Here is a 13,299-nt window from a genome sequence, read left to right on the forward strand (position 1 = left end):
AGGCTGCACAGCCCCAGCTCTCCCAGCCTGTTGCCAGAGCAGAGGTGTCCCAGCCCTTGGATCATCTTTGATGCCTCCTCTGGACTTGGTCCAGCAGCTCCACGTCCTTCTGATGTTGGGAGCCCCAGAGCTGGATGCAGCACTCCAGGTGGGACCTCACCAGAGCAGAGCAGAGGGGCACAATCCCCCAGGAAACATCCCTGGGCTGCGAGGGGGATCCCTGCTCTGGGCCAGCAGACCCTCCTGCCCTCCCTGGAATGGGCTGCTCAGGAACGTGGTGGAGTCACCATCCCTGGAGGTGTTTCTGGAAAGACTGAACGTGGCACTCCGTGCTCTTGTCTGGTTGATGTGGTGGTGTTCTGTTGTAGGTTGGACTCAATGATCTCTGAGGCCTTTTCCAACCTAAATGATTCTGGGATTCCTCCTCCTCCTGCCCCTCTTGGGGTCCCTGTGCTACTGTTCAGGAAGCTGCAGGAAGCAGATCTGCACTGCTGTTGGATTGTATGAAATTCTCCTGGAAAGAAGGAGCACTTCAGGCTAAAATCTTCCAGTGTTTCCATCCCGTGTGACATCGATTTGCCTGGGCACTGCCTCAGAATCCAAACCTCTCTGATGTCCTGCTGTCAGTGGGACAGTTTATAAATGTTTCCTTGCTGTGGAGTTTGAGACCTCCATAGCTGTGATATACCTGTTGGAAAGTGTATCCATTTTTGTCCCCTGGATCAGGCCAGTGATCCTTGCACAGCACAGGACAGGAGCTGTCCCATGCCACCTCTTCCTTCAGTGCTCAGTTACCATGTTGTAAATCTACGGGTTTAACTCCCTGAATGCACTTTACCTCATTCAAATAAGAAATTGTGTGGGATTCTTCTGTGCAGTGTTGCTGGGAAAGTGGCTAATGAAGCTAAATTGACAATTTACTTAACATTTGAGAGGAGAGGGGAAATGCTGGTAAGAGATTTTGCTCTGTTGTGACAGCAGTGACTGGGATGTTAGAAAGGCAAGCTGTGTTTTTGCAGTTACCATGGAAAAAGTGTTGGTCATATGCTGTTACCATGGAAATATTCAATGTGGATTGTTGAAATTAGGAAAATTTCTGGACAAAGTAGAAAGACAATTATTCTTTTTATAGTACAAGGCTGCTCAGGCTGTTTGACAGTAGGGATTGACAAAACTATGGAGGATTTAGCATCTTCATCTCTTTAAACTTCATGAGAGAAAATAAAACATAGGAAATATCAAAAAAGATAAGTATCAGTAATGTAAAACTTCTGGAGAACTGCTTCATTGATGCTCAGTTTTCTCCTGCCATCATTAAGTTCTGCAGCCTACCAGGGTTTTTAGCAGGATTTCCCCTCTTGTGACTAATGTATTGCAGAGAAGCTGGGCAAGGTCTTTTCACCATTGCTGCCTGGTCAAAGAATAGAAAAACCAAAATAATTAAAAAAATAAATTGTTTGCAGCAGAACGTGACTTTTTTTTTTTTTGTCCTCTGGAAGAGAAGTTGACTTGAGCAGTCCAGGCTGTGAAGGGCTGAGTCATTTGCAGCATAACAAAATGCCTGGCACTGGCTCTGTGAGAGTGACACAGACTTGAGACAGAAAGTTCAACCACTACAAGTTACCTTGGACTTCCCTTTCATCCTGATGTCTCCTTTCCTAGAAAACCTCAGTTTTCAGATACAATTTAGAGATTAAAAAAATCTCTTCTTCCCAGAGAAAAGTTTTAAACTATTGTCTTTTCTTCCCCCCCACCACAGAAAACAAAAATGAAATGGGGTTTTAAAGAATAAAATAATTAAGAAAGGCATTAGTTGTATGTCTGTGATGTTGTTTTAGGTATTATCTATTCCTCTCTCAAAGAAAAGAAAGCTCATGCCATATAAAACATGGAAAATCTGATTAATGCCATGCAGATTTTCATACTTGGCTCTTTTCATGTTTTAATTTGTAATTTTATGCACCAGTCAGTGTCAGTTTTTGTTCTAAATATAGAACTAGTGAAAATCATTTATCAGTTGGAGAAGAATATTTTTCCTCAATTAAAACGTCTGATTTTCATTTTGAAAGAGTGGCTTTCAAAGCCTGTGGTCAAATGTAGTTCTGTATTTATTCCTGTGTTTTGTCTCATTCATGGGCCTGCTGCATTGCCACGGGCAGGGTACTCTCACCTGCCTGTCCTGCTCTCCCCCAGGAACTGATAGAAGAGGATATTTATTCAGTGCTAAGGTGCATTTTAGAAGTAGTTAGTGAAGGGAGTTGCCAGTAAGGGAATGTGGGAATTTTCCCTTTGTTTTCTCATTTGGACACCTGTGAAGTTTAATGAAGCAAAACCCCTTTCATGTTCCATCTCATTCTTATGGTTTCTTCTTTTGAGGAACATATCCTCAACATGTCCAGATTTCATAGGAGCAATTTAGGAAATATGTTTGGGTTTTGTGTAACACTTTGGTGTTTCCCATGCGTTCAGCTGTATGTGTCTGCTGCTGTACATGAGATCTTGCTTGTATTGAATTGTTGTTGGTGGATTGCAGTTGCTCTGCACAGCATCAAGGAACAAAGTCCTGCTCTTCTTTGGATGTAAATCTAAATAATAATAAATACTGAATATAGTTTTACTGTATGTTAAAGCTTAATTATTTTAATTTTCTTGTTCTTCTTTTTTTGATTCAGCAGTAATTTTCACACATTTTAAGTTTGTGCTGAGAATGTAGCCTTGGTTGGGCTGAGAACCCCAAATATGCTGTGGTGCATTTATTTACCTTAAAGTTACAGCTTTTTGGCAGTAACAGACACTATTAAGTTGTTCTGTTGTATCTTGCTGCCATCCTATATGCCTAGTACCCAGACTGGGAGTAAACACCAAACTGGGGATTCCTATCAGGGTATTTCTTAAGCTTTTTTGTTGACTCTTACAATGGAAATCTTAAGTTTCCATTTTACCTCCTTTATAAATGAGAACTATTTTATTTATTTTTATATCAGAAGCTGTACAAAATGTGCCATCTCTATTTTCTGTCATTTTCCACAATATATGCTTGAAAAAGAAATCCTCATACCAGAAATTAAAGATCCTAAGGAGCTGATAGGGTCACTGTCATGGAAATCCACAAACTTTTATCTTTATTTTAATATTGTAAATGTTAAAATTAATTTTACATTATTAACTCTGACATCTCTGTTGTGATATTTCAAATGCAGTTGCCATCCTTCCCTGTGATCTTCACCGAATTTTTGGTGTGGTCAAGTTCCATTTTTTTGGTGTCCTGGGGGAAACAGCCAAATAATCTTTGTCTTTTGTTTTGTCTTTTTGTATAAGAGGTTACTATTATTTTTTGTGTCTTTTCTCTCCCTTTGATAATACAGATGTAAATTAATTGGAACAAAGGATAGCATTAGATAAGCAAAGTAATTCAGTTTATTCTCTGTTCCAGATGGAATCAGTGTCAGTGGACTCCCACTCTCCAGTCCTTTCCGGCAGGTTGTCAAACCAAGAGTGGAGACCAAACCTCTTAATCCCCAAGAAAGCAGCAAAGTTGGTGATTTCAGTCACGTCAAGGTAAGGGAATGACATCAGAATAAGTAAATCCTGTGGTTTTTCGCTGTACTGTGCTATGGTTTGTTGTGTGATTAAAAAACAAAGGTTTCCTTCTCTCATAAATATTTCCCTTTGGTTTCCTTTAGCACAGCTTGATGTTCTGTGTTTGCATTGTTATATTAGAGCCAACAAACAAAGAAGATGAAGAAAGATCAGGCTAACAGTGGAAAGTGCAGAGTTGGTTATCACTGTGGTGTACTGGGGGAGCTCTCAGCTCACCTCATGGTGCTTTCTCATGCTATTTACTCTGTGGGAAGGTGCTTCTCTATGAACTCTTGGCTTTCTTGCAGTGAGGTTTTTTTTAGTGGTGTGCATAAAGTAATAAAACAGAATAGTTGAGAGAGTCAAAGGAAAAGTAAATAAAAGTAGCAGGGTGGAAGAACAGTTGTGTAGGTGGAAGCTGCACTTTGCTTACCAAGAGTCTGCCCTGGACAAAGCTTCTCTTTGCTTTTTTGTGGCAGATCTTACCTGTTGAAGGTGTAAAGTTGTTTTGAGTATGAAATAAGTTTAGCTTCATAATAGCCAGATTTGAAGAAGATATAATTTAAGATGAAAATAAGAAAAAATATGTAAAAATATTTTGTAAAAATATGGACTGCAGCACTTCATTGGTCTCTTCCCAGGCTTTGGTGAATGTTGTGTTGTGTGCAGTATTTGATACATTCCCTCCACGGATCCGTGTTCTGCATCAGCTCATCCCATCAGGAATTAGAGCAAGTGTTGTGTACAGTGCAATATTTGGCCTCGCATGTGTTTGGCTGGGAAGCAAACACAGGCTCTGCTTTTCTCAGTGACTTGCTTTGCCTGTGAATTTGCTTCCTTCACAGTGAGAATATTCACAATTCTATCTGAGCAAGAAACAGGTGAAAATGTTAATTTGTAAGTGTGTTTCTTTTGGACCATTAGCACTGCTAATTCGTCATCAGTTGATTCTGCAGCACAGAAAACATGATTGCAGCATAGGAAAGGTGTTAAAAAATTACTAAAGCCTTTGTATTTCATGACATAGCAGTGTGTTTCCTAATTGTTTATAAATCAGTATGACTGAGGAAATAATTTGCTATTTAAGTGAATAAAATGTCCAGCATTAATTTTCAAGTTCAGAACTTTGTGTAGAGTGTCTGACCTGTAGACACCTCTGAGTCAAGGCAGCAAGGGGAGTGTTACTTCAACATAGGATTAAAAATCTGGAAATGCAGAATTTTGCACCAAATACATGAAGAAAAAAGCATTTTGGTGCACTTTTTACTTGTCAATCAGTTGTCCTGGCAACCAAGAACTTGCAGGTTCCCAATGATCTGTGTGATAATATTACAATGATGTTGGAGGGCTGTGAAGCAGAAACTTGGTTTTTAACAGTGTGTAGCAAAACAGTGTGATGGGAAGGCACATGCTGGATCCTGTTGCCAGGTTTATGGGATGAATTTTGATTTAATTGGTATTTTGTGATGGAAGAACCATTCAGATGATCAAAACTATGTTGAGTAGAGAATACACATTCCAACAGCATCAAAGGGTTCTTTGCTGAGTATATTTTCTGTGTCCTGAGCCTGCTGTGTATGACTGCTGTACAGAACCTGTAGTGTGCCTGGAGTTTGTCCCAGGAATACTACTATAAACTATAAACCAGTAATTTGATCTGCTTGGATTAAAAATGCCTATGGAGCTCAAAACTGTTTAGAGCTATCTTAGAGAAATGTTTTTTGATTCACTGGACTATCCACATAAGTCTCTGTGTACATGGAGAGACATAGAGGGTAGTGGGCAAATGACCAGAAAAAATTACCTGTTGTAACTGAGGAGATGCATTTGCCTGTTCAGCTGACTGCATTACCTCTGACTGGTGGTCATTCTGTGATAACAAAGTTTATCCAGTTTTGTACATTCACTCTTTCTCTGTAACACACGTTATTTCTGCTTGTGACTTCTCTCTGTTTTGGCACTGCTCTTTAGTAGGAAGCAGTGTAAGAACCACCAGTAGCTTAAAATGAAAGCGAGATAAGTTCCAAACCATAGCATCAGGGAGTTACTGTAAACAATCCAGTCAATTAAGCATTTAGAGATACAATTAGAATGTGCTGTGGTCCAGTTTTCTTGGCTGAGTTTTGAGAAATTTGCTGTGGTTTTGGATTTGACTCTCTCTGTTTTAGGCTGAGTGTCTTTGAGTACATGGATTATGTTTATTGTCAAATGCTTTTGCTCAGACATCACTGTCTGAAATGGAACAAGCTGGGATCTTCACACAAGAGATGGTCCCAGGTTCCCTTTGATACTGAGTCTCAAAATATTTGGTATTTATGAACCCTTTTGAGTTCCCTAGAACCTCGTTAAAAGATCCTTGGGTTTCTCCCTGTGGCAGCAGAACAATTTTGTGGGCTGTTGGTTTGTCCCTCACGGTGCAGTTTGGGATGAGTGCTGGGTTACATTTGGTTTATAGTTGTTCCAATTAGAGTGGTTTGACAAGGACTAATGTAAGAAGCAAGTGGGAGTTTTTAAGTTAAGAAGCAAGATGGATCTTAAACAATTTGTATGTGTGGTGAAAACACTCTGCTGTCACTTTATTCATGATTTAACAATAGGTGTCTGATGTGAATATTCAGGAGTAGTGGTTATTTTTCAATCCTGCATGCTGTGCATAAGCTCATCTTCAAATAAAAGTGAATATCTGCAAATGAAAGTGAATGTAAATCAATGTTTCTCATATTGCTGATTCTGAAATGTCCTTGTTCAGATATTTATAAGCCTCATACTTAAACCTTCCCTCCCTACTTGTTTGCCTTACAATTTTTGTGCTTCAGTCTTGGATATTGCAGTCAAGCTTCTCTGCAATCTCTGTTTCCAATTTTGCTGCAGGCTCTCTCCTAATAAACCGGTCACTGGCTTCTGGAAATGACTGTTACAATGAGCTCATAAATTCAGTGTAAAAATTGCTTTATGACCTCATCATAAAGCTTGCTTATACCCTCAAGCTGAATAGGATCTCACAGTGTAATAGTATGTTCAGATACTCTTTTCTGCTGTTCAGTGCTGGGTAGTTGTGCTGAGCCGTGTCTAAACTCCTTGGTTGTTCTAGGGTGTATCTGCATGAAAGGATGAGTTACCCTGCTTCTCTCTGCATTGCTGTGGTGATACTGGCGTGCAAATGTCAGTTTGGAGGCTGAATCTGTTACTTTTTGAGTAACACTGCAGTGCGTTTAGAGATATTAAACAATTCTGTGTCTTAATGCAAAAGCTGCAGTGAGAAATTTAACCAGATGTCATAATCTCTCAGCAAACACAGTATCAGTTTTAACCTAGGGAATTCTGCACTGCTTTTCATGCTTGGAAGCTGAGATTATGTGGTGTAGTCTAGTTCTTGTCAGTGATGGAAGAAACACGCTGGCACTTCACTCCATATTCCAAATGGACTTGAGCTTTAGAGATCTGTCTGACCCAAATGAAAAGTTGAAATGGACAACTCTTTTAGCTGGGTCATGAAAACTTTGAAAGCATATTGTGAGTTTTTTAAAACCTTGGTTTAAGCTGTTAAAGACACACAGTGCTTGCCGGCCAGTTGCTTGGCAGACAGGGCTGGTTTATAATTTATAAGGGATTTGGCTGACTTCTTTATTTGTTTTGAGACTTGTTTGTTCAGGAGAATTTCCCTCAGCATCCTGAATGTGAGCTGTAACTCTGGAGATTCAGCTGCAGAAGCTGGAGAGATTTAAGGACTCTCATAAAACTGCTCTGTTCCTGCACTATCAGTAAATGGTAGGAAGTGTTAAAATACAGTATGTAGAGCTAATTTAATTTAACACACTCTCTTAATGTATCTTTTCTGATTTAGTCAGCAGTGTATTAAGATGAGATACAGGCCTTAATTGGATTTTTTCCTATTCAGTTCTCAGGCTCTCTTCTATTTGAAAGTGTGCTGCTAATAGGGATAAACTTTATATTGTTGATACTTGAAGCTCTAACTCCTTTTACTCATAAGCCTTACATCTATTCTAAGTTTTAAGCCCTTAAACAGAATAAGTGGGATTTTTCTGTTGTTTAATTTTTAAATAATTTTGGGTGCTGCTGAAGTTAGTGTGGATGTTGAATCTATAGAATACAACTGAAATTTAGATTCCTTTTTATTGAATAAATGTGAATATAGGAATGAGATCTTAGGCACAAATATATAGCCCAGTTTAGATGTTCTACTTCCACACTGTCCTAACTTGGAATTCAGTACTATGATTGTAAATTTCATGGCCCTGAGTTCTCCCTCAGTGTTAAACATGTCAAGTCTTACGCTTCTATCTCTTGTTTCCCTAATAACTTTCAAGACGGTAGAAGAGAAGATAAAAAGTAAACAAAGCTCTTTCACTTCCAAATCTGATTTTTATCAAAATAATGCATTATTTTTTATAATTGACATTTGTGATATGAGTGCCAGAAAGCCACTCACATTTCCTGAAGCCTGCTCCAATTGGAGCCATGAGCCACATCAACCTTTGCCTGGTCAGCAAAGTGTTTTTTCTTGCCTTCCTGGCCAAGAATTGTAGTTTTCTTTGAGATAAAGTGGATTATAAAAATAGAGCCATTCTGCAAAAACAAGGGAGAGATGATTTTTGGCAGTTGGTACCTGTCTGGCAAAATTTGATTATGATCTGGATCTAGATGAAAGCTGGCAATTTTTGAGCCTTTCTGGGTCTAAATGCTTTCAACTTTCCTTCCCTGACCAGTTCAGCATTGCTTACCTTCCCTTGGGTTATATAAATAGTTGAATATTCCACACAATTTCTGCTCACCAGTCCTCTTCCTCTCTTCTTTTGTGAATTGTTCCGTCAAGAAAGGAACAGGCTGTCGTGCCCTAGAGAGGGTTGTAATTCAGAACACTAAGAAAATGTTTTACTAAAGCTATTCTTTAGAGCCAGAGGTGGAAAAAACTCTACTACCCCTTGGGTTTGGATAAATTCAATTCATTCAGCTTGTCTGGTGTTTTATATTGAATATTACCATAGTAGTATCTGCAATTTCAATGCAATATGTTTTAGAACTTGCTATTTTTCCCATTTTATTTGACATGAAAGAAGAATTAAAAATTTTATAAAGTACTAATAGAAAATTTTGGATAGATTCACTGCCTGCCTGTCAAAAGCACTGTTTCTATGGACTTTCTTCATTGTCACTCGGAAAACAAGTGATGATACCCTGCTTATACCCAAACCAATCTCTCATCAGGAGCAGCTGCAGGTGCAATCTCCTGTATAAACCACACTTCACCTCTCTTTCTTGTCTAAAGATGAACAAAGAAAAATTGAAGTTGACACCAACACAATAAACAGAGCTTATGTGAACAGCTGGAGGTGGTCACATCCATAATGACATTATGATGAGAAAGCAAAACTTAATACTGAGGTTGGCTTTTGTAGGAGGGGGTTGACTGTATAGAAAGTGAGGGGAGAAAAGGAGGGGAAGTTGCCTGGGTTAGAATAATGGAGAAATAGTATAGATGGGCTCATGGGAAGACCTGCTGAGCTGGAAACTTGAAGCAGAAGGGAGGGTTGGAACAAACATCTGGAACAGGGTGGTGAAAGTTGTCAGCTCTGTAAGAAATTTTAAGAATAATTAGAAATGGAGATGTTTTCTGAACTCTCTGCTTGCATTGGATGATAAATTTTCTCACAATGTTCTTCCAGAGGTCAGAGAGCCCTTGCAGCCTGGAGCTCTCAGAATGTAACCTGCTGTGTGCCCCGTGGTCAGGTGTCACAAATTCCAAATCCCCTTGGGGTTTTAAACATTAATTTTGCACTTGCAAGTTCTTGCATGTTTAGTTTTCCTCTTTTAATGAGAACAGATGAGGTAGGTCAGGCACAGGGTTTGGATCAAAGACCACTCTTTATTTCAGGTGCCTTATTTACTTGTTTCTTACCTGTGTACATTTACACTGTTCGTGTTGCAGATCCAGACATTGGCTGCTGAAGTTGCTTTCAGCCTCATGCTGCATTTTTGCTTAAAGATTGCTCATCCTGCATATGATAATATTTTCTTGCCAAATGTTCAATGGAACTTTTTTGAAATTCCATAAATTTTACTGATTTAATAATTTTCTATGGTGTTTTACCCACAAAACTCAGTGCATTGACAAGTAATGAAGAACAGCTTTACTGCAGGCTGTGATAAACACTGTGCCATAGGCTTTTCTCTGCATTTGAGAATAACTAAATCTGCAAGCAAGTTCAGTTTCTTAATATTTCAAGTAACTTTTTTTGTTGAAGTGTTTTCAATTCCTCAGTCACAGAGGCAGATCATAGTAAGGGTTGGAGTTTTGTTCTGATTTTTGGGCAGCTGGCCAAAGGAGATAAAGAGCATCTTGATTAAAAAAAAGTAGAATCTTTAGACTGCGAATGTTCTCTGTAGCTAGAAGTGGCATTTTTAATAGCTGCCTTCTCTGGGACTATGAGAAAGAGAATGAAGTTTAGTAATTTATCACTGTGGGGACTTCAGAAGAGTAGGTCAAATGTGGTAGTTTTGCTCAGAAGAAATGGGAAGTGCAGAATGTGATGGCTGTAATTGATGCCAAGGCATTTTGGAAAGGGCACCTCAGAATCTGCTTTACCAACTTCGTTTCACTGAGGGAAACGACAGGATCATCATCACAGCAAGCTCCACATTTGCTGTTTATGGGTAAACCAGGCTTTAAATGTCATAGCCTGCAAGTTTGTAGTAAGATGGTCTGGAAGAGGGATTTCTTAAGAGAATTTCAGTTTATTTATGAGTGTGTTTAAAGCTTTTTGATTTAGTACTAAGAAGGATGATGTGCTAAATTTATCATTGGTCAGTCAGAGGCTGACTCTTTGTTAGGGGGAATAGGACAAGATTGAGTTCAAAATACTTAAATTTCCAAGCAATGAAAATTATCTAAAATTATCAAAAGTAGAGGAGAGGAAATTCTTTGTAAGACAAAGAGGAAAAAACTCTGAGACTTAAATAAATGCAGCTTTTAATACTGTTTTAGATAAAACAGATCCAGCTCATATTTTGTTGGTCATTTTATGAAATTGGCTTCTCTGTGTTGTCATTAAATTGCTGATCTTGATGTATATTGCAGTGACTGATGATGTGAGAGAGGGAAAAGCAGGTGATGAAAAAAATATGATGTGAAGAGGGAAGGTGTAGGAATTTGAGGATGTTGATCAAATAGAGTGTAATTTCTTAGATGTTTCTCTGTGATCATTTAGACCTGATTTTCTGTAGGTGTAATCTTAGAGTAAATTAAATTCCTAATGTTCTTGAGTTTAAATGGAATAAAAATCTTGTTCCCTGGTAGTAGAAGAGAAAAAGTACTGTGAATATTACATTGGGAAATTGATCCTTTATGCTGGTGCATGTTATTTTTGTGTGTAGTATTTTCTGTACCACTTAGAGGTGTGTAGTTTGATGATGTATTGGTATAAATATTACTGCTAAGTGACTCAGATGTGCTTCAGCTGTCTGTAGCCATTAAATACAGTGAGCATAATGCATCACACTTTGCAGATTGGTGAGAGTGGAGAACTCAGAATGACTTGCTAATTTTAAATCTGGGGCTCTTAAAACATGATTGGTTTAGCTGAAATAGGTCTGAGAAGAGAAAAAGGCAAATGACAAGAAGCAATTAAAATACATATTTTGTAATAAAGTTAATCTGTGGAGCCAGGAAGCTTCTGGATTGCTTCATGGCAGTAACTCGTGTGTCTAAATTTTATCCAGTTTACTTTCAGCTAGGTTATATCTTTGTATCAAATGCCCAGGAAGGTGAGCAGTCCATGTCAGTAACTTTCTTGAGTAATTCCATGAAATTCCACTCATTTTTGGTTAGACACTGTGCAAATGCAAGTAATAGACAATTTTATTACTACTGATGCTGACAGTCCAGAACAAGGAATAAATTACTTGCCCAAGATCACACAAGATGTACAGTTGGCAGTATTGTCAAAATAACCGCCAAATGCTCCAGCCCATGATGAGAGTGAGAAACAGGTCATGTAATCTTCTTTCTTAAGAATATGAAAAAATAATCTAAAAGCCTGCATTCTTCACTGCTGGAGAAATTCAACATTAGGTTTTCTTTGCCTAGAACCTTGATCTTTTACCAAAAGCCATTTCTAGATTTTGCCCCTTGCATGGTGCTTGTTCCCAATGGGCAGCTGTCTGTATCTGTTTAATTCTTCCATGTTACTCTTCATTTGTTTTTCTACCTCTTGTTGGTCAGTGCAGTGCTGTGGGCAATCCAAATCCTCTCCCTGTGTTTATCTGCTTGCTTAGTAATCACCTGTAGACTACAGGTGCTCCAGGCTAGAATAATGAGGGGAATAGCTACAAATGGAGAGCAAATAAGTTGAATTATAAAAAAAGATGGAATGTTATCCAGATGCTGGCAATCTATTCTTGTAGCCTTGGTGGAAAACTTCCTACTGATGATCCATCTAATCTGATTCTCATAAATTTACCTCTGAGCTTCTAGCCAAGAACTCTGAGCTGAAACAGGCATTTTTGGAAGTTAGCCAATTTTATGGAAATATTTCAGTGGCAGAAAACTTTCTACGTCCTTGCAGCAGTTCCTGTAATGGTGAAATAGCCATGCCTTTCAAAAGTGCATTTTACCATTACCTCTAATTTGTCTTACCTTCAATTTCCACCACTGGATTTTAAAGCAAATAAAGGGCCTTCTGCCCTAGGTATCTTTTTTCTCTACTTACTTTAAATGAGATAATGTGGGACCAATTATTTTTAGAATTTTATTCAGAACTTTTGTATATGACAGAAATGTCAAATTCCGAAGGAAGGAGGACACTGCTTTTCCTTCACTATTATACAGCTCAGTGATGATTGCCCCCAAAGTGCTGGTTTTGCTCTTGAAGCTGTATCTCTGTAAAGTTTTAAAGTTTTATGAACTATAACGAACATTTTTTTTTTATGTTTCATTTTTGAAACTGACCTTTCAGGTTTCCTTTGTGGTGGTACTGTCATGCAACTATAATGCATAACTTCACCATGACAATTTTTCTATCACAAAAGAAGTAAAATAATTTGAATTGTAACTGCTCTTTGTACTTGGTATCCAAGTGTGGGTTATGATCTCCCAGTCTGGATGGAATGGAGCTGAAATGGTGGGTGATCATTAGATTTTTAACTGAAAAATTATTAAAAGTAGAAACAATTTCATTATCATGGTCTATACCACTTACTTCAGTGAATATTCCTGGGAGTGATTTTTATTCATGTTAAGAGAGGTAAGTTGAGGAAAAGAAAAAGCTGTCCCCAAATTTGAGCAGTTATAACTATACTGTATAACTATATTTCACTAATAACTTTGAAGAATAACTGACTATAATTTCTGTGAAGTAAAAATACTCAAACCCCCCACAAAATCCAAACAATTCAATCCTCAGGTGTTTGTGTAGTGGCAGCTCTGCTCACCTCACCTCCTTTGTGAAAGGTGAGCAGAGCTTTAAAAGGTCCCTGATGGAAAAGGTAACACAATGAGCCTGTGGACATTCTCTCTTTATTTACTGTATACAGGGGACCTTGTTTCCCCCTGGATTGCAGACTTTATGACATAACTGTGTGCAAAACAAGATCTTTTCTGCACTGTGCAGTGCCAGGCTAAGTCCTGCTGAGCTGTGTGTTCATTACACCAGGCTCTCCCAGTTGTGTGTTGAATCTCCCAAGGAACAGGAAGGCATAAATAGG

The 13,299-nt window shown here is 38.5% G+C and overlaps 1 protein-coding gene across 2 annotated transcripts in view; it reads left to right on the forward strand.

Moving 5' to 3' along the window:
• The window catches only part of TRAPPC9 (trafficking protein particle complex 9), a 469,795-nt gene that overhangs the window by 85,009 nt on the left and 371,487 nt on the right, over positions 1-13,299 (forward strand). For both annotated transcript variants that reach the window (XM_008643073.2, XM_017746660.1), the window contains one exon: positions 3,434-3,558. In XM_008643073.2, coding sequence (XP_008641295.1) covers positions 3,434-3,558 — 125 coding nt within the window. The remainder of the gene's footprint in view (positions 1-3,433; positions 3,559-13,299) is intronic.

The sequence above is a fragment of the Corvus brachyrhynchos genome, unplaced genomic scaffold (assembly GCF_000691975.1).
Source record: "Corvus brachyrhynchos isolate BGI_N302 unplaced genomic scaffold, ASM69197v1 scaffold89, whole genome shotgun sequence".
NCBI lineage: Eukaryota > Metazoa > Chordata > Aves > Passeriformes > Corvidae > Corvus > Corvus brachyrhynchos.